This window comes from Girardinichthys multiradiatus, chromosome 1 (genome assembly GCF_021462225.1).
Source record: "Girardinichthys multiradiatus isolate DD_20200921_A chromosome 1, DD_fGirMul_XY1, whole genome shotgun sequence".
Classification (NCBI taxonomy): Eukaryota; Metazoa; Chordata; class Actinopteri; order Cyprinodontiformes; family Goodeidae; genus Girardinichthys; species Girardinichthys multiradiatus.
The window spans coordinates 41,776,113-41,801,586 of record NC_061794.1 but is presented as its reverse complement, the minus strand read 5'-3'; the positions used below and the strand labels follow the sequence as shown (position 1 = coordinate 41,801,586).

The window sequence follows — 25,474 nt, the reverse complement described above, 5'->3', positions numbered from 1 at the left end:
GAGACTTCCACCATCACTGCATTGATGGCAAATAGATCCGTGACAAAGAGATGAACAGGAACACCAATCAGAATTACAATCTGGTGTTTTACAGCCCTGACTTCTGATTTTACACTTTGAAACAGAATCTAAATCCTTCCAAACTCAGAGGAAACAGGAAAAATTAAACAGGATGAATAGAGGACTTAAAACTATTTATAAAACACATTCCTTGTATGTTTTGGTTGTTCTTATGTGTGCCGAGGAATATAAACACTATAAAACATTCTAAGGACACAATGACTGTAATATAATCCGAAATTCCACCAATCCAAAAACATTAAGCTGACTTTCCTCACAAAGGCAAAATTGTGTAGTTAACGACTAATAGTTGTCCCGTCTACATATTTTGTAAACAAAAACAGATTTTCCTCAGGTTACATCTAGGATTGTCATTTCCTGGATAACTGAGAATCTACACAAGTATCTTTAAGTTGTTTTATTCAGCAACCAAGGAGGGTTTTGAACATGAATGGCATGTTTGAGGTCAGGCCACAGCATCTAAATTAGATTTTGGTTTATACTTTGACTAGGCCACTCCAAAACTTTCATTTTATGTTATTGTTTGTGCTATTCAGAGGTGAAATTGCTGGTGCGCATTTAATAATTGTGCTGCTGCATAATGATCCAGGGAAGGAAGAAAATGGCACAACAAAATTCTTTGTGACTCCTTCTGGACCGACAGATGTCAATGACTTTGTTTCTCATCTGTTTCTAAATTTTCTGCGATTCAGGGGCTGATGGATTGATTTTTCAAATTTTGTTGCCTACTTCATGTTGTCAGACAAGTTCTGTTGAAGTAATCTTGTGATTCTACAGGTCTGGCAGTAATCAGAAGTTTGTGTGGTAGTGACACTGAACACAGAAATTAGGTTAATTACATGATTTAACAGGGAGGTGATTACCTTTCACTTAGAGCCAGATGGGATTTTTTCCTTGTAAAATAATTCATCATTTCAAATCATTTGAAAACTGAATTTTCTTTTTACTCAGTAAATCTTGAAAAATAAAAATTGACATAAAACCAAAAACAGAAGAAATCTCTGAGGGCTACAACTCTACATGCTTATTCTAATTGAACAGTTTTCTAAACTGCCAGCTGTGAAATCTGATCCCAATCCTGCTGAACTCATTTCTAAGGTTGCTGATGATGATTTTACCATGTAATCTTCAGACTTTCATTGGTAAGTAAGTAACCCCAACATGGAAGGGGCTCAACATTTGAGTTTGTTCATTGGGAACCTTTACAATACCGAAAACAACATGAATGTTTACTGTTCTTTTGTTGTTCTTGCTTTTTTGTCCCTTCGGGCCCTTTCAAGGGACTCAAAATAATTTATTTTATGGTTACAATTAGTTCTACAACAAAATTTTAAGTTTAGACTTTGCAAGATTTGAGCAAAGTTAGTGTTTTGAAATTGTCGGTGGTTAAATTTATGTTGCAAGATGTGTTACACATAATATTGCTGTACTTTATGAACTTTTGAATCTTCTTTGTGAAATCTTAATCATAGATGTTTCTGGCAGCCCAATAAATCAAGAGACAATGCAACACTGCTGCATCTGAGAAGTTTCAACGTAAACATGTTTTGTCTTTCCAATGGTGATTGTTGTGATAATCAATGCAAACAATAAAATATATTTTTATTGTTTTATTTTTCATCACGCAGGCTAGGGAGTTTAAAGGTTTTGGAATATTTGGTGAAACAGTTGTAATCATGATAGATTGTTCACATTGAGCCATGAGATTTTATTACCCGGAGAAAAAGAGCTCTTCTGTGTTCGCTGCTTTTAATGTGTTTTTCATGTAGTTTGGGGAAAATTAGGTTGAATTTATTTGAAGCAATAAAACGGGAAATATTTCCCTAGGGCAGCATGCCACCAAAAACACAAACACAACTGTTAAAACATGTCTCTGAGGCTGCAACCAGATACTGAAACTCTACGCTTCTGCAGGCAGCTCCTGAATTCCTCCAGCTGAACTTATCTTGCTTTCACGTCAGCGTTATGTGTTTTCCTACCTGTACGTACACACGAGAATCATTTAGCTGCTGATAAAGAATGTTGCACACGGAGGTTTAAGGTTGAGCAGGATGATGGAAAGTCTTTTATAATCTCTTGTTTTTACATTGCTGTACTGCTCCCTGTGCAGTCATCCATGCGTGAGTTGGAAGGGCCTAACCTGGGGCCAATGCCGCCCCGGGAGGCAGGGATCCCCAGGCTTTGTGGGATGAGGGGATCTTGTTAACCTGCATGCATCCCAGCCATCATCTATCCACATTCGTGTTTCCCATCACTGCTCTTCAAAGACAGATTACCTTGTGGATTTATTGCAGGAGAGCTAAATACAGTTAGGAATGCAATGTTGACTCTGCACTGTTTTCACTATCCTCTTAGACAATAGGAAAGCATTCTCTGCTAAACATAATCACTCTGACACACACTGAAGTTTCTGTCATTAGCTCTATTAATATCTTGGGAACACATTAGAAAGTTTGAATGGAATATGGTCCATAATTATTGTTGTTGACAATGTTAATGAGAGATTTTAAAAAATGTACATTCAGTACCTGGCCAAAATATTGACACCGCTTTAATTTTTTCACATTTTGTCACATTACAACTTTAGATTAGGATCTATTTTATTGGGATTTCATGGGACAAACCAGGGTTCTGCTACCTATGGCTCCAGAGCCCTGTGTGGCTATAGGTCCTCCGCAGTTGCTCTTAATCACCTTGGTCAAAAATGATATAGATATTAGCAGTGTTTCTATATTTAAATGTAAAAAAAAAAAACTATTTCTACCAGTTCTTTCATCTATTCTCATACAATGTCTACAGAGAATGCTTACAGTAGACAACAATACTAATGACAGCGATTTTCAGTCCTTTTGGTATTAGGCTGAAAAAAAGATTTGCCTTGCTTTAGATTTTTTCCTTTATTTTAATTAAAACAAGAACTTTCCTCTCAATAAAAGTATTTGTTGTCTCATTGTAAAAATTCAATGTTGTTTTTAGCGCTAAAACCTGAAAAATACAGTATGAATTAGTGGTTATTTTACAAATGTAATATGCTAGATATTTTTAGAACTTAAGAAGTTGTCCTTGTTCTAAGTGTTATGCAGGTTTTGCAGGTACTGGATACTAAATTACTGCAAAGTGGAAGGTATTCAGACCCCTTTAATCTGATACCCTTAAATAAAATCTAGTAAGTCATCTAATTACTAATTTGACTCCACCCGTGTGTAGTTTAATCTTAGCATTTATACAGCTATTCTGTGAAGGCCTCAGAGGTTTGTTTGAGAACATTAGTGAACAAACAGCATCATGGAGACCAAGAAACACAAAAGACAGATCGCGTCTTCAAGTTAAACATCACAAGTCATTGTGATGTTTAAAGCTGGGTTAAGTCATAAACCAACATCCCAGGCTTTGATCATCTTAAAGAGCTCTGTTCAGTCCATCATCTGAAAATAGAAAAAGTATGGTACAACAGCAAACCTACCCAGACATGGCTGTCCACCTAATGCAAGGACAGCATTATTTAGAGAAGCCCCCAAGTGGTTCATGGTAGCTCTAGAGGTGATGCAGAGGTCCATGCGCTCAGGTGGGAAAAAATGTTGGCAGGACATCTATTAATCGTTAACTGCACAATTTGGCGTTTATGAAAAAAATAACAAGGAGAAAGCTACTATTGAAGCCCCATTTAAAGTTTGCTACAAACCATGCAGGTGACAGAGCAAACTTGTTGAAGAAGGCTCCTTGCACATATTTGACAAAAATTCTATTTTTTGGTCTACATGCAAAACAGAGAAAAATAACCCCAAACATACTCCTCTAATGGATGCTTTTCTTTAGCAGACACAGGGAAGCTAGTCAGAGATGATGTGAAGATGGATTTTTGTTGGAGGCTGCAAACGACTTGTGAGAAAGTTCACTTTCCAACAGAACAATAATCCCAAATATGCAGCCAGAATTAAAATGGAATGGTTTGGGTCAAATCCTATTCATGTGTCAAAATGGTCTAGTCAAAGTATAGATCTACATCCCATTGAGAATTTGTGGCAAGACTTCAAAACAAGTGTTTACTGATGCTCTCCATTTATGCAACTGAGTGATGCCAAAGCATGAGCAACAGTTTTGCTCTCTGACTGTGTAAAGGTTTGCAGCAAAATGTAGTTTCACAAAGTATTGAGTCTAGAGATGAATGCAAATGCGTGCTAAACATTTTAGATTTCTCATTGTAAAACAGTTTGAAAACTATGTATCATTTTTCTCCAATCTACAAATTTCCTATACTTTGTTTTGGTCTACCAGATTACACACCAATAAAAAACACTGAAGTTTGCAGTTGTAACGTGAGGCAAGATGTGAAAAAATGTAGGTGGTATGAATATTATTGAAAGACACTATATGTTTTTTTTTAAGTCAGCAGAGAAAATAGTGGCTTTCACTTCATATAAAAAGGCTATATAAGATTAAAAGATATATGATTGCCGGCTAACATCTGTTGTCTGTACAAATTACAGCTCCAACGCTGGAGTGAGTGCCCATTTTCCCTGTGGTAGGTAAAACGAGCAGTTGAAAAGCAGTAGGATCCTGATCCATCCCAGATACAAAGTTTACCCTGTGGTTTGACTGTAGGTAGAACATCCATCTAAGCTCATCAGGGGCTCTGAGCTGAGTTTGAAAGCGTTTCCCTTTTTCACTTTATCTGATGGACTGGGTTGTAAGTGCTCTACTCATGCAAACAGGGTTTACAGAGTATTCCCACTGCAGCGCTGGAAGGGATCTTTTGGTTAAAAAATAATGCAAGGGAAAATTCATTAATATTTGTTTTTATTTTAGAACGGGGAAATTAAAGCTTTTTAGCATGATAATCATGTTGTTGCTGCTTGCTGAACGTGCCATTGACATCCATAGAGAGTAGATCTTTATTCTGTCCCACTTTCAAGCAGGCCTTTTTGGTTTAATTTATTATAATAAAACATAGACTTTTTTTTTTTTTGGTAAGGGCTTTCAGAGTAGAGGATTTCAATTTGCAAACAAGCCAGAGTTTTCTTCGCTAAGGTTTCTAAGCTTAGCTGAAAATGTTTCCTTTTGCCCTTAACGAGGTCAAGTAAAGGAAGTCGTCACTTTTGTCTCACTGAGACAAAATGAGTGACCACTGTGTCCGATCTGCTAGTAACCTAACACCTAGTTATTGTTACTGTTCCCAGTTTGACAGCTAGATGTCACTGTATCATAAACACTGGCACTTTAAATGAAATTCTGGAAAACCTTTAAAATAAAAGATTTAACTAATACATTTTCATTTACTTTGAAGGAAATTCATGAAATGTTCTACTTTCTTGCTGAAGATTCTAACATCCCTTGTTCAAACACAACACAAACCATACTTGTGTTCCGGGTTGTTATTGATTTTAGCATTTTGCAATTTAAAAAACGTTACTGAAATTTACAGAATATAAAGAAGCTTTTCCACTATAGTTTTAAACGTTTTTCCACCATAATATTTCTGCTTACAGTAACAGTCCTGACCAGTACTTGCTGGCAATATCTTGCAGCATAGCCCACAGAAAAATATTTCCAAAGATCTCTCAATTTTTCACATGCATATTGCCAAATCTACTAGTTTTGTTTGTGCATTCTTCTTCATTTATTTTTATTTTTGGTTAGTGACCACTGCTCTTAAATTACACTCAATGGCGCCTCCTTTTGATAACGGCACATACCTGACTCAGTTTTGAATGCACATTTTCTGTTTAGCAAAATTTCTGAATGCAAATTCAATGTATGTGCAGGATAAAATTGAAATATAGTTCATTTTGTGACGGTAAATGTGCACATCTATTTATCTTTAAAAGCCAAAAAAGACAAATCTTAGAACAGTGACCGATGAGTAGAGTCAAGAAAGATTAAGGGCTTTTTATAAATCTGACATCAGCCCAAATACAACGGCTGCTCTGCATCTGGAGTGAAAGCACAACCTTTTTGTTTATTTTACTTGCAAATCCCAGATGTGATGACAAAAGACTGTTTATGACTTGTTTCTTTTTACTCTTTTGCAGTTGACTTCATGAGATCATTTTCACAGTGTCAAACCAGCTTAACCTTTGTTGTTTTCTGACGCAGTGAAACCAGAGTTCAACACAACGCCACGCAGACTATAGACAGTTCACGTTATGTGTAGTATACGAGCTGCCCATGCTCTCTCAGTGGTCTTGCTTCCTGTGGGACTCGGCTCTGTCTCTTATGTGGGGGCTGATCCTGACAGTCCCACACGCCGTGGCATTAATCATCACCAGGGATGAGAGATAGGAAAAAAAAACTTCAGCTTCAGGCTAAACCCTGCTATTATTCAACATGCTGGGTGTGATGTTTAACTTGACTCTCTCCATTACAGCCATCAGAGATTCCTTGCTGCTCTGAAGCAGCGACAGATTCCTCTCATCTTAAGAGTGGATTGCTATAAGGCCTAAATGTTTGACATTGTGCTTTAAAAGTGTAGAATACGATGGGTTACAAAGGTCAGGATTGTTTGAAACATTCAAAATCTCCATGAAAGAAAATTCCTCTTGTCACAAAAATGACTGTTGGGATCTGTCTCAAATGGAAAATCTCCTGAAGAATGCAGCATCCAACTGGACACTGCTAGCAGCCCACACACTGAATTGGTCAGATAGACATGCCATCATTAGAACCGTTTCCACTGGCCACAAAGGGGAAAAAATGTAAATGCAGAGTGTAAATGTTTGGCTGGTTTGAGAACACAAATTGCTTGCCAAGACAGCCACAACTGGATGCGTTGCTTTCTCTGATGCCTAGTAGAAGTGTGAGAGAATAAACTTACAAACTACCATAAGAAAAACAAGTTTACCACTTTTCATGGTTTGTGTGTGTGGAGAGATTTATTTTATTTTCTTGCAACAGAAAGCATGATTATGCTGCACCAAAATAGTGCAATGCAGAATTGTTCCCTGCTACAGACTTAACTTTTAAGATTCCTTCACAATTAAGAACTGTACAGAGTCCTGCTTTTGAAGTTCTTAAAATTTGGCAACATTACAACCACAAACTTAATTTTAGTTCATTAGTATGTGATACACAACCAACACAATATACTCCATAACTGTGAACTGTGAAGAAAGCAGTTCATGGTTTTCAACATTTTATTTACATATTTAAATATCATAGTAGGTCTGGAAGAGCTGTAGAGATTCAAAACTCAGGTGGTAGAATCTGTTGGTCGGACAGTTGCTGTACTTGTTATTTATTCCCCGTGTCTGGAAGAATGCCATTGTTGAAGGAAAGCCATGAGAAGTCCTACTTGCAGTTTGCTGGTGGGCACTGCAAACATGTGGAAGAAGATGCTCCATTCAGACTTGAGCTAACAACAATGTAGTGGAAAAGTAATACGCTGAACACACAATCCCCACGGTGAAACATTGTTGAGGCAGCATCATGCTCTGGGAATTCTTTAGCAGGATAAGGAAAGCTGGTCAGAGTAATTGGGAAGATCAAGGGAGCTAAATAAAAAAAGAGTCCTGCAAGAAAACTTGTTAGAGACTGCAAAAGACTTCAGGACGTTAACCTTCCAGCAGGACAAAAAAACGTAAACATTCAGTCTGAGCTACAATAGAATGGTTAGACGGCCCATGCCCTGCATCTTTTAGATGTTGCCCTGACTTAGCACATATGAATCAAACAAATGGGTCATTAGCAGGTCTCTGCGGAGCTAGGTTACATCCTGAGCAGGTCATTCAGGCATTTAAATCAGCTGTAGTGGAGCTTAAAACCTGTAGGGCACTGGCCCTCTGGTGTTGGACACCTTTTGTTTAAATCAAAGCATAGCCCTGTGTGAGAATGGCCCAGTCAAAGTCTAAACCCACGACGCAGCCATCCTGAGTTTGAGTTTTGACCCTGGAGACCTATACTGCATGTCTTCCCGCTTTCTCCACCCCATTTCCTGTCTACTTACTTTGAAAAAAACAACACAAATAAAGGCCACTATTACCACAAAAAGTCTAAAATATCAATTCAGGAATGCTCTCTATCCAGTTTGAGCTTGAGCTGTTTTGCAAAGAAGAATTGGTACAAATGTCAGACACTAGATGTGCAAAGTTGGCAGAGACATGATCAAAAAGACTGCATCTGTAATTGCAGTGAAAGGTGGTCTGCAGACTGTTCACTCAGAAGGGCTGCATACAAATGCATCCTGCACTTTTTTATTTGATGTTGAAAACCTAGAATAATTTTCTTTCCTTATCACAAGTATGCTCTACTTAGTGTTGGTCTGTCACATAAAATCCCAATAAAATACATTCAAGTAGAGGTTCTTTAGTGACAAAATATGAAAATGTGTCTGAAAACTATTTCCAGGTCCTGTCACTTTGCCCGGTAATTATGTCATTAATGTGTGATTGTGGAAAATGAGATGAAAAGAAAAGAGGGAGGCACCCGGGCCTAATCCTTACTGAGGTGTTCCCTTTCAGGGCCCTTTCTACAGCGCTTTATGAGGGGCTTACATGGCACGCTGCCCTAGTTTTCAGGGCCACTCCACTCCTATCAGATGTCCCAGACACAGTGGAGGCAGACTCGGTCCATGCATGACAGAATCAATGTGCTGAGAACATCGCCACAGGTCTTTTAATATCTGCCCACCTAACTTTCCTAAACTTCCTAGAGGTTACATCACAGACTGTAAGGCTTCTTAGTGAGTGTGGGGCAGGAGATCGTGGGTAGTGGGGGGTGAGGGTTTGCAAAGACTTTGTGCAGGACGTAGCACAGAGATGAGACACCGCAGAGGTTCAATCTTTAACAGGCTGCAGGGGCTGACATAAGGTCATCCTTCATAGCTGCTGCTTTTACAGGGCTAACCCAGTCAAATAAACAGGGGCAGGCCACAGCCACCTACAAAGTGTTCTTAAAGATACAAAGGAGATCTCACTGCGCGGTTTCAGGGTGGGAGGGGGGTTACCACGAGACGTGATGACTGGTATATATGGCAGCAAGAATTACATGAGAATGCCAACATAATGGGTGGGCTGAAAGCAAAATAAATACCATGCTGGAAACCATCAGAAATATGCAACACCAACAAGAAAACCAATAATATAAAACTGGAGAGCAACTTTTGCTTCTCTTTTTTAACTGGAGCATGTACAGTGCTCTGCAGAAGTACTGATTTCACTTTTTTCTCTCATGTTGCAACCACAAACTTCAATGTATTTAAGTGGGATTTTGTGCAACAGATCTACAAAATACAGCATATATTTGTGAGGTGGAAGAAAAAATCTGTCTATTTGCTTCACAAAGTTGTGTAAAGTGTGGCATCGATTTAAAGCATTTCTGCCTTTTGCAGCAAATAAATGGTCTTTCGGGGAATATTATTACCAGCTGTTATGGATGTATGATTCTGTGGCTTTTCTAATCATCTCTTTGCTGCCCTAATTAAATATATCTGCCCTTGTTGCTTATCTGCCGCACCGCTCACTGCTACAGCTTACACAACATAACTGTTGATATCACATAAGATGCAACACATAGTCAAGGATAAACTGATACAAGAGGATGACACCCTTTAGCAGGGTTAAGAACAGGCATAGATAAAAGCAGGACTCACGCTTCATTCTTGGCTCCTCTCGGTTCATCCCTAAGATGGGCTGAGGGGGGCCCGGTACCGAAGGTGAATGTCACTCTGTATCTGTTCAGTTGTATTCTCTGTACACTGATCATTTTGGCATTAAATCTTGATTTTATACTTAACCGTTTCTCATTATTTCACAAGGTAAATACTGCTGGTTTTACTGGTTGGGTCTTGGAACTGGAGAGAAACAGACCCGGTGGTGCACAGGGAGGAAAGAGAGTAAAAACTCCCTTTTTACAACACAGCTCTGTTCATCTTAAAACTACAAATCATGCCTCTTTTTCTTTGTAAAATAGTTCAAACTCAGTCAGATTGGATGAAAGGTGTCTGTCAACTTAAATTTTCAAGTCTTGCAACAGATTTTCAATTGGGTTTTGGTATGGACATATAAATATGCTTCAACCTAAACCATTCCAATATAGGTCTGTCTTTATTTGCCACAGTCTCAGGTCTTTTGCAGCCTCTAACAGGTTTTTGTCTGGGATTGTCCTGTGTTTAGCTCCATCTATCTTCCCAATAACTCTGACAAGCTTCCCTGTCCATGCTGACAAAAAGCAGTTCCAGAACACAACACTGCCAACACCTCCATGTTTCAATGTGTGAATGGTGTACTGGATTATGTGCAAGGTCAGTTTTCTGCCACTCATATCATCTTGCATGTTGCCTAAATTAAAAGAGCACCTTCTTTCACGTGTTTGTAGTAAAAGCCTACAGGGCTTGTGACAAACTGCAAATGGGACTTCTTATGGCTGTTCTTCCATAAAGGCCAGATTTGTGGAGAGCACAACAAATGGTTGTCCTATCAACAGATTTTCCCACCTGAGCTGCGGATCTTAGCAGCTCCTTCAGAGTTACCTCACAGTTCCTGGCTGCTTCTCAGATCAATGCTCACCTGTTTTTGTAGGTTTGCAGTTGTGCTGTTCTCTTTCCATCTTTGGATGACTGATTGAACAGTGTCTTTGAGGTATTTAAAATTTTGAATACTTTATTTCATGACTTAAACCTGTTAAACGTCTCTACAACCTAATCCCTGACCTGTTTGGTGTCACTTGATCTGTTTTTTGGGTGGGTGGGTGGATAGGAAAGTTAAACAGGTGCTGAATACAAACTCTTCAGAAGAGCAAAACCTTGTTTATTTTTATTTACAATTTCATGCTACTTTGTATTGGTCTATTACATAAAATCCCAACAGAATACATCATAATCAGTGGTGTTGGTATAAATAATCCTAGTCATTGTATCTAATGAAAAAATTAGCTATTTTCATAAATACCTTTCAATTACCCCTGTTTTCTCTCTTCAAAAGAAATACTTTTTGTAATCTTGTTCAGTTATGTTAGTGTCCTTACATAGGTCTTATCTTGCAAGTAATCACATCTTGATTTGTTCACACGCGCTGGAAAATCAGTGGAAGACACCCGCAGCGTGTGCTAATTGATGCACAGATCAGCCTCTGGATGTCCACATTCCAAGCATGCTTACGGTAGTCATCCATTCAAGGATTCACACGTTTTTTGTCTGTCACACTCTCTGAAGCTTGACCTGGAGGGGCACACCTGTCCTGTGATGCTTTAGCCTTTTTTCGCACTTTACTTCCTCCAGCCAGACCTTCACATCTGTGTGTTAACCTTAGACTCTCATTTGAAGTAGAGTGCCCGGCAAAAACAAGTTTTCACATCTTATCATGCTACAACCATATTTTTTGACAGTTTATGTCATAGCAACACAAAGTAGCGGATAATTATGAATTAGATGGAAATTATACATGGTTTTGAACAATTTTTATAGCATAAAATTTCAAATGTATGCATTTGATGCATTTATATTCAACCAACATGAGTCAATTGAATCACCTTTCACTGCAGTACTCTGCAGTACCCTGCAGCGAGATGTTCCAGCTATATTTTTTACCAGCTTTGAAAATTTAGACTGACATTGCTGCTCAAGGCGGAGCTCCGCTTCTGTCTCTTGTCTTTTGCAGCCCCTAACAAGTTTTCTTCCAACTTTCCCATCCCTCTGAAGAAAAGTTTCACCAGAGCCTAATGCTGCCACCACCATGTTTTACAGAGGGGTAGTGTGTTTGGGGGAATGTGCAGTTTCTACTTTTTCACCACAAATAGTGTTTTGCATGGAGGCCAAAAAGTTTATTTTGTTTTTTCCTGCCCAGAGTATGCTCCCTTATGTTTGCGGCGTCACCTACATGGCCTGTGGCAAACTGCAAACATGACTTCTAGCCTTGGCTTTCTTCTTGCCCCTCTTAAATAAAGGCTCGACTTCTGAATGCGCAAGGTTGCGCTTCATTTTATTTAGGAGTGGGGAGTAAAAGGGTGGTAAATACAAAAGCAAATCAAATTTGTAAATTCGTAAATTTACAAATATGTGCCACTTTGTGCAGGTGTATCAAATTAAATCTAAATAAAATATACTGAGGATAATAGATGCAATTTGATAAAATATTAAAAAAAAGTTAAGAGTTGCACTGTAAGAAGCTCTACTCCCTACCTTGATGCCTCCGCCGACCTCCTCGCTGTTGGACAGAGTCACATTGTATGCCTCTGTGTGTTGTGGTGCGGCCTCCTTTGGCCTCTTTCTCTCCTTCCTGGCTACCACTCCGTCCAGAAGGATGCACTGAGTCCAAAACATGGCAGCCACCACTGCCAGAGGGCCAGCCCCACACCTCATCTTCACACTTTGAATCACTGCAAAGGGGCCTGAGGAAAATCTTGCAAGAAATTGATGACCAGTAGCGTTGATTCACAGAAGATGAAGATGCTCACTAGGCTCACAAACACTGGAGGAATTAAGCTTCAGGATGTCCTTCTTCACGAAGTTCTCAGACTGAGTGGTGCTGCTGTGTTCCTCCCCTCTTGATGAGGTCCCAGTCAGCACAGACTTGCAGGGGCACTGTTAAGTCTAGCCAGACAGCCACGGAGGCTTACTCGACTATGAAATGTGTGAGGCAGAATGGTCCAGGGGAATGACAGAACTGCGCAGAACTGACAGCAAATAAAGCCATTAGTGAGATTTTTCACGCTTTCTGCTCTGTTGGGGGGGTGTTTGAAGGAGGGCACAAGGGGCAAAAGAGGAGAAGAGAAGACAGAGAGAGAGAGAGAGAGAGAAGGGGTGTCCAATGTCCAAAGCAGAGGGTGGGCTGTAAGAGATGCTGGAGATGGATGGTTAAGTTCTCTTTTTCCCCTCCTGCTGTTTTTTATACTGGGAAGAAGTTCCAGGCTTCATCAAAGTGGTGTGGTGGCTGGATAGGCAGCAAGATCCAAAGAAATGACAGTTTCCCTTAAAAAAAAAAAAAAAAGAAAAGCTGCACGGTCAGCACTCAAATAAATTAATCTAAGCACCAGAACTACTCTTTTGGAACGTCCTTTCCTTTTCCTGAAATAATTATTTACTCCTGTCTGCTTCCACAATAAACTCAACAGGTAGCAGATGCCTGACGCTGCTCAGGGGCTGCTCACTGATCCAACAAGTCAATGTACAGAGAACCTCAGAGTCTCCCTCAGAGTCTGCTGGGCTGCTTTCTGCCTGCTCCGCTGCACTCCCTGCCCTTTTTTCAGTCTGGTCTGAGTCGCTCCTTTGCTCTGAGCCTACAGAAGGGCTCAGAGTGGCGTTTTATCATCTCCCATTCTCCCTCCCCCAGCTCTAGCCTCTCTCTCTCACTCTGCTTTACCTCTCTGTGTTGGCAACCCTACAAGCTTATTCGGCTCTGTTTTATCTCATAGATGAAATACTTGAGCCGAGCAGGCTCTTTGGCAGACAATGAAGTTGTGTGTTTGTATAAATTATTGTATCTGAAATTTTGGCTCAGTATTAGTTTACCCTTCCAAACTCTTGTGTTTAGATTTGGGGTAAAAAAAAAAAAAAAAACGTATACTTTATAGTGACCTTAATAAGCGCATCTTTGGAATTTGCATTTATTTGTTTTTAATCCCTACAGATGCTCATTGAAAATGCTTACGTTTCACAAGAAAATACACACATCTCTAATCTTAAGAAATCCTTTGAGATTTTCGAGTAAAATGTTTTTTTTTTGTTTGTTTTTTTTTGTTTTTTTTTTGTTTTTTTTGCCTGAATTGAATATTTCTGGGAAAATAGCTTGATACATTTGTGCAATCGTTTTCACTTTCTATCTTATTTTTAGACAGCTTGGCTTGTTTGCTTTTGTGTTGTTTTTTTTTTTAAAACAGTGACATCTCGTGGATGCCGACCGAAGTACCGGTGTGCAACACTTTGTGTCATCACTTCCTGTATTTGCTGCCACAGCTGTGTGAAACGTAGTAGGAAGCTGTGTAAGTTTTACCCCAGCCCACAGACCACCGGAAGTAGTTTTATATTTACCAGTAAGAGCATTAGAAAAATATCCAAACATTTGTTTTATGAAAATTAAAGTTTAGTCCATACCTTTAGCTATAATGTTTGTTTGTTTTTATATTTTATTAGTTCTTATTATGCAATTGTTACACTTAAGTATCAATATGTACAGATTTTAGGTTCTTCAGGATTGAATCTTCTTCAGGTGTGAACTTCTTCCAGCGGCGTCTTCTTCAAAGAAGTTCTAATCAAATTATTATTTGCTTTGAAGCAATCCCTGAACTTGGGCAAGCATGTGGTGACAGTAGAAAAGATGAATCCCTTTTAACAGGAAGAAACCTCCAGCAGAACCATCATCATTATGTGAGGACAGTCAGTCAGTCAGTCATTTTCTACCACTTATTCCATAGTGGGTCGCGGGGGAGCTGGTGCCTATCTCCAGCAGTCTATGGGCAAGAGGCGGGGTACACCCTGGACAGGTCGCCAGTCCATCGCAGGGCTATGTGAGGACATCTCATGTCAAATTTCAGATTTTTTTTATTTTATTTAATATATTTATTTTTACTTTTGTTGCTTTTTACATTAGTAAGGTGACATTGTGTGCCCTGAAAGGCACCTTTAAATAAAATGTATTGTTATTATTTATTATGTGAACAACTGGGGCTTGGAAAAACTGGAAGGATTCACGGATAGAACACAGAAGCTCTAAACCAATGAGTAATGGCTCAGTCAGAGGTGTTGTTGAGGAAAGATACATCAAAACACAAAATAATTAATATTAATCTAAGATATTAAATTTTTAATCTTAAATTCTTGTTATTTTGTGATTATTTTACAAAATACATTTGTTTTTTTTGTTTTTTTTTTTGTATTACTTAAAAAAACAATATGACCAAATGAAACAAGATCTTTGCCTTTGGGTCCTATGACCATGTGAGTCATAACCATCAAGAAAATCTTACTTTAAGGATCTTTCACAATCTTTTTTCACGGACTCATAATCAGTTTTATTATTTGAAAATGGTAAATGATAATACCAAGGCCCCATTAGTTGTTGAACGAACCCCAATTTACAGTCATCTTATTTTGAAAGATATTCCCGGAAGTGATAACTCCAAATACGAGTAGTTACATAATTCATAAGAACAGCGGTAGTGGCTAGTTATCAGAAAATCAACCGCAGTTTTCAACCTGCCTCTTTTGTGAGTCCTCATTGTTGACTAGACTGAATTGTACTACACTTTTCACAGGGTTTGTGTCGGAGGATCACTTTTACTTTACCTGGGATTGGAGAGTGACATCTTGACTGACGTACTGAAACCACCGCAGGTCGGTATAACTATCAGATATCAACGCTAGCTAGCAGGTGACGTGCTTTCAGTCTTTAAAGTCACCTTTTTTGTCATATCTAGTGGTATTTCAGTAGCAGGTTTATATTTGAGGCTATTTAATGACCCAAAAGGCGCTAGAAGAAGCTAGAAGCTATTGGCCACATGTGTACTTCACTTACGTGTTAAAGTAATTCAAACTATGTGTTACAAATATTCACCAGTTTCATCTAAAACTGAACTGCTGCAACCTCAGCTTTGTCGTTGTATTTTATTGTAATACTATGTAAACACTGGGAAGCCCGGTTTAGGTTTGGACCTTGTGCATTGGGCTGAACACACAACTCGAATGTTTAGAATTAATTAACGATAGTAAACTAGATCAGAAAACAGACATTGCTTAGTTTAAACCTGTACTGTTTAGCATAAAATTTTATTTTCATAATTCTTAGAGCTTTTTCTTGTCATACTACGACAGTACGAACAGAATAAGCGTTCTCGAGGAGCACAAATTGGACTTTTGAATGGACGTTTTGAAGTACAGAAATATCTGAACAAACGTGAACGCAACATCAAAGTTGAGGCATTAGTTTGATTGTTCGACCTACAAAATAAAGTTATGGTAAACAACTTAGGTAAACACTCTGGATTTGTGAAGCACCCTAATAATTATAATACATTTAAGCGACATTGCTGTAATTAATAACATAAATGACATAAAATGGAATCAAACACAGTTGAGAAAATAATTAAAAAACATAAACCAAAAACAAACTACCATGTTTTTTGCATCTCTTTGTGCAATCGTGGCACCTTCAATGTATTAAAGCATTTAGTTGACTAATTGAAAACAATATTGTTCAGTTTTTAGTTAGGCTTGCAAGATATTTGGAAAAAATGACAATTTACTGTTGTTAATTATTGAAATGAGTATACTGATTGGGATCAATCCAGATATTTATCAATATATTTGTTCTTTTCTATCATTATAGGGTCCCCACCCTTCCCCCTGAGATTTAGCATCTCGGTCACTTAGATTAAGATCAAGTCTGGACATAAAAGAGAATGATAATTCTCCCAGTTGGTCAGATATTTTTAGGGCAAACAGTATGAATGCATGGCACCTGAAATGTCACAGGCAAGCAAATATTGTACCCAATCAGTCATTCACAATTGCAACACTGCACAGATTGAAATCATGATGACTGAATGCAGTATATTGTGCGGATCTTGATTCAATAATCTTAAAAGGGAGCTCGCAGATCAGCTTTACAGGATAGAGCCTGGTCATGTACCTATATGTATTTTTGAATTACAGCCATAGATTTTAAACTTAATTAGATCTGAATTGTTGTCGTCTTGGTCTTCCTTTTCTGAAGGATAACGTGAATTATAAGGTGGCATGATGCATTATTAAGCTAAAAATACAATATTAATGTCCAGCTATGAATAGATATAGTGTAGAAATAATGATCTACCCTGCTCCTGGAGCTGACATGCAGCCCCATATTATCAATGACTGTGGAAATATGCTTGTTTTCTTCAGGCAGACGTCTTTAAACATTTTATTGGGATAAAAGCAACCTATCTTTCCTTGATCATCATCTTGAACATAGCAGATCCAGGATTCATCCCAGAATCCCCCTTTCATCCATTCATTCACAGTCCACTGCTTCTCCTTTGCCCACTGGAACCTTGGCTTTCCCCTTGATCCTTAAGAAATACAGCATTTACAAAATGTAGTAATTTCTTCCGAAGCGTGTTATACACGGTTGATATATTGGGCTTTTACAGAAAAATAGTCATTTGCTTCATATCTGTGATTGAGCATGCTCTAGAGATGATTGCATTTTCTTCTAAAAATTGGCTGTTTGTTAAGCTGGTCTGGTTATTCTTTTGCTTTTTTGTTTCCAGAAGAGATCATGGTCGTCTGGAGAGAACTGTGGTCCAGGAGCCTCCTGGCTCTCTCTTTGTTTGTCTACATCCTTCTCACCCTGGATGTACATGCACGCCCGGCCAACATGTCATCCTCCAAGGATAAGTCTCCAGCCACTAAAGACGAGAACGAGATCCTTCCGCCGGACCACCTGAACGGGTTAAAGTTGGAGATGGATGGTCATCTCAACAAGGACTTCCATCAGGAGGTGTTCCTGGGAAAGGAGATGGAGGAGTTTGATGAGGATTCAGAGCCAAGAAGGAACAGGAGGAAGCTTATTGAGATTTTTACCAAGTAAGAAATATTTTAGTTTTTTTTGACAGTCTAGAGTCTCTGCATTTCTGAGCTAGGTGTGACAAAGTTTGTCACAACGCTGAAGGTTAGGGCTGAAAATCCTTCAATACTAGGATAGAGTAGAAGATTACAGTTATCCTTTATTGTCTGTGGGGGAGATCAGCAGTCACCAGCAATTAGAAGTACACCAAGATAAGCGATAAGCAATAATAAAAGTCAGATAAAGACAGTGCAGTGATGCCAATTGTACAACAACAAAGAAACTATACAGTTACTAGAATGCTGCAAAGAGGCTAGATGTTTAGAGTATTCCAGAACATAAGAGAACTGCAGAAACACAGAAATATTGTGGTGTTGTAGATGTACAGTCACGGTAGTGCTGCTTTCAGGTACCCTTTATGTTGCAGTCAAGAGGAGGTAAAACCTAAAGGGCGAGCTGAGTAACCACACATATACAGTACAGACCAAAGGTTTGGACACACCTTCTCATTCAAAGAGTTTTCTTTATTTTCATGACTATGAATATTGTAGCTTCACACTGAAGGCATCAAAACTATGAATTAACACATGTGGAATTATATACTGAACAAAAAGGTGTGAAACAACTGAAAATATGTCTTATATTCTAGGTTCTTCAAAGTAGCCACCTTTTGCTTTGATTACTGCTCCACACATTCTTGGCATTCTGTTGATGAGCTTCAAGAGGTAGTCACCTGAAATAGTTTTCCAACAGTCTTGAAGGAGTTCCCAGAGATGTTTAGCACTTGTTGGCCCTTTTGCCTTCACTCTGCGGTCCAGCTCACCCCAAACCATCTCGATTGGGTTCAGGTCCGGTGACTGTGGAGGCCAGGTCATCTGCCGCAGCACCCCATCACTCTCCTTCTTGGTCAAATAGCCCTTACACAGCCTGGAGGTGTGTTTGGGGTCATTGTCTTGTTGAAAAATAAATGATGGTCCAACTAAACGCAAACCGGATGGAATAGCATGCCGCTGCAAGATGCTGTGGTAGCCATGCTGGTTCAGTATGCCTTCAATTTTGAATAAATCCCCAACAGTGTCACCAGCAAAGCACCCCCACACCATCACACCTCCTCCTCCATGCTTCACGGTGGGAACCAGGCATGTAGAGTCCATCCATTCACCTCTTCTGCACCGCACAAAGACACGGTGGTTGGAACCAAAGATCTCAAACTTGGACTCATCAGACCAAAGAACAGATTTCCACTGGTCTAATGTTCATTCCTTGTGTTCTTTAGCCCAAATAAGACTCTTCTGCTTGTTGCCTGTCCTCAGCAGTGGTTTCCTAGCAACTATTTTACCATGAAGGCCTGATTCACACAGTCTCCTCTTAACAGTTGTTCTAGAGATGTGTCTGCTGCTAGAACTCTGTGTGGCATTGACCTGTTCTCTAATCTGAGCTGCTGTTAACCTGCGATTTCTGAGGCTGGTGACTCGGATGAACTTATCGTCCGCAGCAGAGGTGACTCTTGGTCTTCCTTTCCTGGGGCGGTCCTCATGTGAGCCAGTTTCTTTGTAGCGCTTGATGGTTTTTGCGACTGCACTTGGGGACACTTTCAAAGTTTTCCCAATTGTTCGGACTGACTGACCTTCATTTCTTAAAGTAATGATGGCCACTCATTTTTCTTTACTTAGCTCCTTTTTTCTTGCCATAATACAAATTCTAACAGTCTATTCAGTAGGACTATCAGCTGTGTACTGTATCCACCTCCTGCACAACACAACTGATGGTCCCAACCCCATTTATAAGGCTTGAAATCCCACTTATTAAACCTGACAGGGCACACCTGTGAAGTGAAAACCATTTCAGGTGACTACCTCTTGAAGCTCATCAACAGAATGCCAAGAGTGTGAGGAGCAGTAATCAAAGCAAAAGGTGGCTACTTTGAAGAACCTAGAATATAAGACATATTTTCAGTTGTTTCACACCTTTTTGTTCAGTATATAATTCCACATGTGTTAATTCATAGTTTTGATGCCTTCAGTGTGAAGCTACAATATTCATAGTCATGAAAATAAAGAAAACTCTTAGAATAAGAAAGTGTGCCCAAACTTTTGGTCTGTCCTGTATGTCTGCATTCCAGAAAACCTGCTTTGTTGATTCACCTTCAACTCACTTTAACTTTCTTTGTATGTGAGCATGTGTGATGCATTAGATTTGCAACAAATACCTAAAACCCTCATTATTAATAAGATGAGGGGAAAACGCTGAAATGATTTTTTTATTGCCATAGCTATCAAAACATCTTGAAGCAGAGGCAATGAGAATTGGATCAGAGAATGCTCTGAAATTAATTAGAATTCAGTCAAATAAAAGGAGAAAAAGGCCAAGTTTTTAAGCTTGTTGACACCTTGAACATAAATGCCTCAGTGGGGTTTCTTTTTCCCTTCAGGAGCTAATAGATTACTTCATTCAATAGGTCTTTTGCATTTTAGTAGAAGAAAGAAACGTGCAGTTGAGTGTCGTTGTTAAATACAAGCCAGACAACCTGCAGAGCAGACAAAGAACTGTGTTTCAACTCTAATAACTAGCAGCATTTTGGACCTTTACAGTGTGAGTTTTTCCTTGTTTTTTTTAGTGTGTTACAACTCTACAGGTTTGACATAGTTTCACAAGTATTTCGTCTTTACCAGAAGTGTACTAAGCCATTGATTTGAGTGAAGATACTGAAGTTCAATGGAAAGTGTAACCAAAGAAACTTTAGACCATGTAAAAATTCTTCAAGTCAAATTTGTGCTTAATGTAACAGGTTGTCTCAAAATGGCCCGGTACATAAAAAAGGAAAACCTGTCTAAAATAAATCCTGGTAGATATCTTGGTATTAACTTTGTTTTGCATGGCTGTGGCATGCAGTTATCTAAAAAACACTGCAAAGAAGTGAAACTAGTTTTTAGCTGGTTATCACAATAAAAACCACAAAATGTCATGATCAAATTTTTAGGTCCATATTGGCCACCCCTAGCGCCCCGTATACAGAGGCTATAACCTGGTCACGGCTGTCAGGAGTTCGGTTTCCGACCCTGGGACCGCTGCTCTTCCACCCCCCTGCCCCCACCACCCTTCTCTCTCTGCCTGTTTCTTGTCTATATATTAACAACTTGCCAACAACGTTGTGATCATTTAAATATGCAAATATGTTTTCCAAGTTTTTCCTTTGGGGGAAGGCAGCAAAGCTGGACCTGTTGTGAATGCAGAGGAACTAAATAGGTTTGAACGTTAACACACAGCTCCGTTGTAAATTTGGCGGTTAGATATTACGACAGTCATATCATGTTGTAACTTTTGGCATAAAGAAACAGGTTCTGCTTTATAGACTTAAATGAAGAAGAACAAATGTATTTCAAACTCCTGAAAATTTGTTGGACTGGAATGAACATTGTATAAATAATAAAGGCCACATTTTAACATATTCAGATTTTTTAAGCAACCTGTAGCATAGATTATGCTGTTATGTTTTAGCCACCAAGCCGCACTAGTTAATGTATAGCTGAGGGCTTGGGACGTCTAACCAATTAATGCTGCAGTTTAGGCACCCAGGAATTATAGTCGCATTTGGATATAATTTGATACACATTTCGACCCGCAGTTAGCATGTAAATGACTTCGCCTGCATGGAGATGGCACACTCAGAGGGCAAAGGTGGTGATGACATCAGGAGTGGAGTGAAAGTCTAACATGCACATGCTGGAGCAGCCGAAGGTCATCAGTCAGAGCAGAGATGCCTTATAAACAGCAATACCAGAACCTGATAGTTTGATTTTGTGGGTTTCAGTGAGACAGGGTGGTTGTACGGTGTAACAGACCCCAGATTAAACTCTTATTAAACTAAAACAATACCGGCAATGCTATCTAATCTAACCCCCCTATCTCTGCTAATCTTCACTTGTTGTCTGACTGGCCTCTAGATGCTCCAGCTACTTCCTGTAACACTATGACGCCTCCTATGCCCTCTGGTGGTTATTCTGCAGATGACAGCTCATTGCAAATGGAATCTTTTATAAGTGTATCACTGATCTCCATGTTTACCAGATTGGTTCTTTCTTTGGGGTGGTCAGCTGTTTTTATCAGTGAGTGTAGTTGCATGATTACTTGGGCCAGGCAGCCAAAGTTATTTTGACATTTAATAAGAAGCATGATATCCTAGTGCAACAACTTTCCTCTGTAGAATTGTACACCTCTGATCCAGGAAGGGCATCCCACATGTCCCTTTTTGTTCCTGGTGCTGCAGCTTTTTTACATGCTTGACAAAAAGTTCAGCAAATTAAATTGAATTATTTTGTGAATTCTCTCGTTACAGAGTTGACGTCAACAAGGACCGCAGTGTGAGTGCCAAGGAGATGCAGCACTGGATCGTGGAGAAGACGAAGGAGCACTTCAAGGAGGCCATGAAGGAGAACAAGAACAGTTTCCATGCTGTGGATCCAGATGGGGATGGTGAGGGTCAAGCCGCTTGTTGTGGCATTGTGCCTCAGAGAAGTATTTTAAATATATTCAAGGGTTAAATAGTTTTTTCCTCTCTGTAGGTTATGTAACATGGAATGAATATAAAGTGAAGTTTCTGGCCAGCAAAGGTTTTGATGAAATAGAGATTGCTGATAAAATAAAGAAGAATGAAGAGCTGAAACTGGATGAGGACAGTAAGTGTAAAACTGCATGAATTTCTTGGTGTTAAATTTAGGAATGCTTTAAATTTTTGCAAACTAATGTTTTTCCTATCTTTATACCCGCAGCTCAGGAGGTGTTGGAGAGCTTGAAGGACCGCTGGTTTCAGGCTGATAACCCTCCTGCCGACCAGCAGCTGGATGAAGAAGAGTTCCTCTCCTTCCTCCACCCTGAGCACAGCAAAGGCATGCTCAGATACATGGTGAAGGAAATAGTGCGAGACTTGGGTACATTTCAGTTTTCTAAATCTCTGTAGGCTGAACCGGCTGTAAGCCATCGTTGGAGTTAACGTTTAGTTTTTTTTTTATTACTGAGTCATCTGTCCAGTCCTGTTTCTGATCATGACAGTAAACGTGTGTAATGTGTCTAAAATAATGAGAAAACGTTACAATTGGTAACAGAAGATATCAGGCCTAAAAAAAAAAAAAAAAAGACTTCTTTCAGTAATAATTGGTGTGTGAAATATTAGTGGCTGTCAGCCACTAATAAAGGACTGACTGGTTCAGGTTCATTAAATAAAAGGAGCTAAAATGTTAAATGTTGCAATGCTCACCTGTTTTAATATTACTGTATATAGAGGGGTAATTTAAGCTCTGCTGAGTGTAAATCAGAGGTTTCCTTGCTTCTCCTGCAGACCAGGACAGCGACTGGAAACTGACCCTGTCAGAGTTCATCTCTTTACCTGTGGGCACCGTGGAGAACCAACAGGGGCAGGACATTGATGACGACTGGGTCAAAGAGAGGAAGAAGGAGTTTGAAGATGTCATTGACTCGAACCATGATGGTATCGTAACCATGAACGAACTGGAGGTGAGTTACAGAAGGACAACCCTCCTCCTCAGGCTGTATTTACAGCTGTCCAATGGAAGAAAATACATTTAGTTGCTTTTATTCTAGTGATGTTTTAGTTATTGTCCAAACTGTTGTGTTCCACATCTGATCCTATTTTTTTTTATCTCTTTTCACCATTTCCATAGAGAAGAAGTACAGGTCACTAAATTATCAAGCACACAATTGATGCATAAAGAAAAGTGAAATTTTAGAGAGCAAATTACCTCTGGAATAATGGCAATCAGCAAGTTTACAATATTTCAGAAATGTTTTCAACTTCAGTTGTGAAATTTCATTTCTTTAATTCTGCTCAAACAACTCAGAAGAAATTTAGAAATGATCTTGTAAAAGTGTCAGAACTTTTCCTGTTTTTTGGATGAGTTTCGTTGGCGATTAGGCTTCAGTTGGTGTTACATCTCTATTCAGGAGTCAGCCATGCTTGTTGCCACTGACGGCTGATCCTCATTGCTTTTTTTTTTCTTTCTCCTGCTCCTTGACCCGTCTCCCAGGAGTACATGGACCCGATGAACGAGCACAACGCCCTGAATGAGGCCAAGCAGATGATCGCCGTCGCAGACGAGAACCAGAATCACCGCTTGGAGTTGGAAGAGATCCTCAGATACAGCGAATACTTCACAGGCAGCAAGCTCATGGATTACGCCAGAAACGTGCACGAGGAATTCTGAGCACAAAGTTAAGAGACACCTTCGCACTTCCACACACACACAAGCTCCTAGATCTGCTTCAGGGACATGGCGATAAGATGTTCTACTGTCTAGTTTTCTGTTTAATCTCATCACCGGCCTGTTTCAACACTGACTCTTTACCTCCCCCCTAAACATCAAAGCTAACAGTCTACCTTTTGTGCATCGGTGGGTAATTTTGGGATTTTGTCTTCTCCAAATGAATTCCTGAAATTGTGAAATGTGTGTATATGATGAATTTTGGTCCAGGTGAGGCTGTTTGTTTTGGGCTGATGCAACCATCTAGCCAGCATGTTTGTATACAGTGTAAAAATTCACATTTGCTGCATAGCCATACATTGTTTTTGGAGAGAACAGAGCTGCTCAGGTGTAACATAGATGGCTAGTCTTGTTAAGTCATTCAGTTCTGATTATCTTCCAAAATGGATTTCTGCTGCTTTTCAGTGTGTGCAGGAATAACCGGACTCATTGAAAACCTGTTATTATTCATAGAAGCAGCATCAGTGATAAACATCGCTTAAAACATTAAAAAAGAAATTAATATATATATATTATGAGTGGTTGATGTTTTGATGACAACGAAACGGTCATCACGATAAATAAACTGCACCTGAATGCAACACGGCATCTTCTTTTATATTAAACAAAGCTCTGAGTTTTCCTAACAGCAGCTTGTCTTCTTTATGCTTTCATTCATGCGGATGAAGATGGATTTTATTTATTGACCTGTTTCATTTTGAATGTTTAAATGCCTTGCACATATTTACTGCAGGTGTCCTTGTGTTGGTTCTTCATAATTATTCTAGTTTGTGTTTAATTCTCTAGTAGTAATGTTTTTTTTTTAATGCATGGAGAAAAAAATTTAAGTTGATACGTTTAGTGTTTGGGCTCCTGCTGCTGGCTGTGCTTTCCTCAGTCTGATTGTAAAATAAGATTTCTAACAGAATGTGTCAGCTTTATAAAATGTACCACAAATAAACAAGAAAATAATAAACATTTCTTATCAACTAAAACACAACTGAATATTTTTAATGGATTATATATGCTTTATTGTCTGAAGGTAACATTGCTAAAAGAATTTAAAAAAATGTTGGAAATCTGAGAATAAAACCTGTTGCCTCCAAGTTTCTTAACATTTGCAGTAAACCCAAAGTACACTATTTGAAATTTAAGGCTTTTATTCTGATGTTTTTATGTATAATTAAGAAAATGTTACGCTAAATATAGCTTACAATGACCCAGCATTCTAGATCTATTCTCTAGAATAACAGTTTGTCACTTTAGAGACAGTAAAACCTTTATCCTTCTGTGCATTTTGTTGGGACCCACAGCCATGGAAACAACATGAAAGGCCAGTACAGACTTTCCTGGAACTTTCAAAATAAATTGCATTAACCTACTTCCGGCACAGCCAGGAAACGGGATAACTGCGGACTTCCGGTGACGTCACTGTCCAAATAAAAGCACCGCTCTTGCTACATCCTGCCTCTACCACCCGGATTCCTTGCAAGGCTGGCCGGGGAGACAGCGCGCTAATGTCTCTTTGCTGGAAAACAGACACAAACTCTTCAAACTCGATCCAAGGGTGTCATAAGATCATCGATCATATGCACTGAGTTAAGCCTGCAGAAGCAAACTGTGTTCCAGAGAAGTCCCCAGTAGAGATGCTGTCTCTACGAAGCCGAGTGG

General features: G+C 39.2%; 2 protein-coding genes across 2 annotated transcripts in view; one reads left to right on the top strand and one right to left on the bottom strand.

Annotated features, from left to right (window-relative positions):
• c1qtnf12 (C1q and TNF related 12) overlaps window positions 1-13,274 on the bottom strand; it is a 34,557-nt gene extending 21,283 nt beyond the window's left edge. Inside the window, exon 1 of the mRNA XM_047372423.1 lies at window positions 12,191-13,274. Coding sequence (XP_047228379.1) covers window positions 12,191-12,370 — 180 coding nt within the window. The 5' untranslated portion in view covers window positions 12,371-13,274. The remainder of the gene's footprint in view (window positions 1-12,190) is intronic.
• A 1,854-nt stretch (window positions 13,275-15,128) lies between these two features.
• Window positions 15,129-24,798, top strand: sdf4 (stromal cell derived factor 4). Its single transcript, XM_047379035.1, has 7 exons — window positions 15,129-15,340; window positions 17,254-17,569; window positions 21,886-22,022; window positions 22,112-22,225; window positions 22,319-22,477; window positions 22,885-23,060; window positions 23,591-24,798. Exons 2-7 carry the CDS (start codon window positions 17,262-17,264, stop codon window positions 23,765-23,767), a joined length of 1,071 nt encoding a protein of 356 aa, XP_047234991.1. The 5' UTR covers window positions 15,129-15,340; window positions 17,254-17,261; the 3' UTR covers window positions 23,768-24,798.
• The last annotated feature ends 676 nt before the right edge of the window (window positions 24,799-25,474 follow it).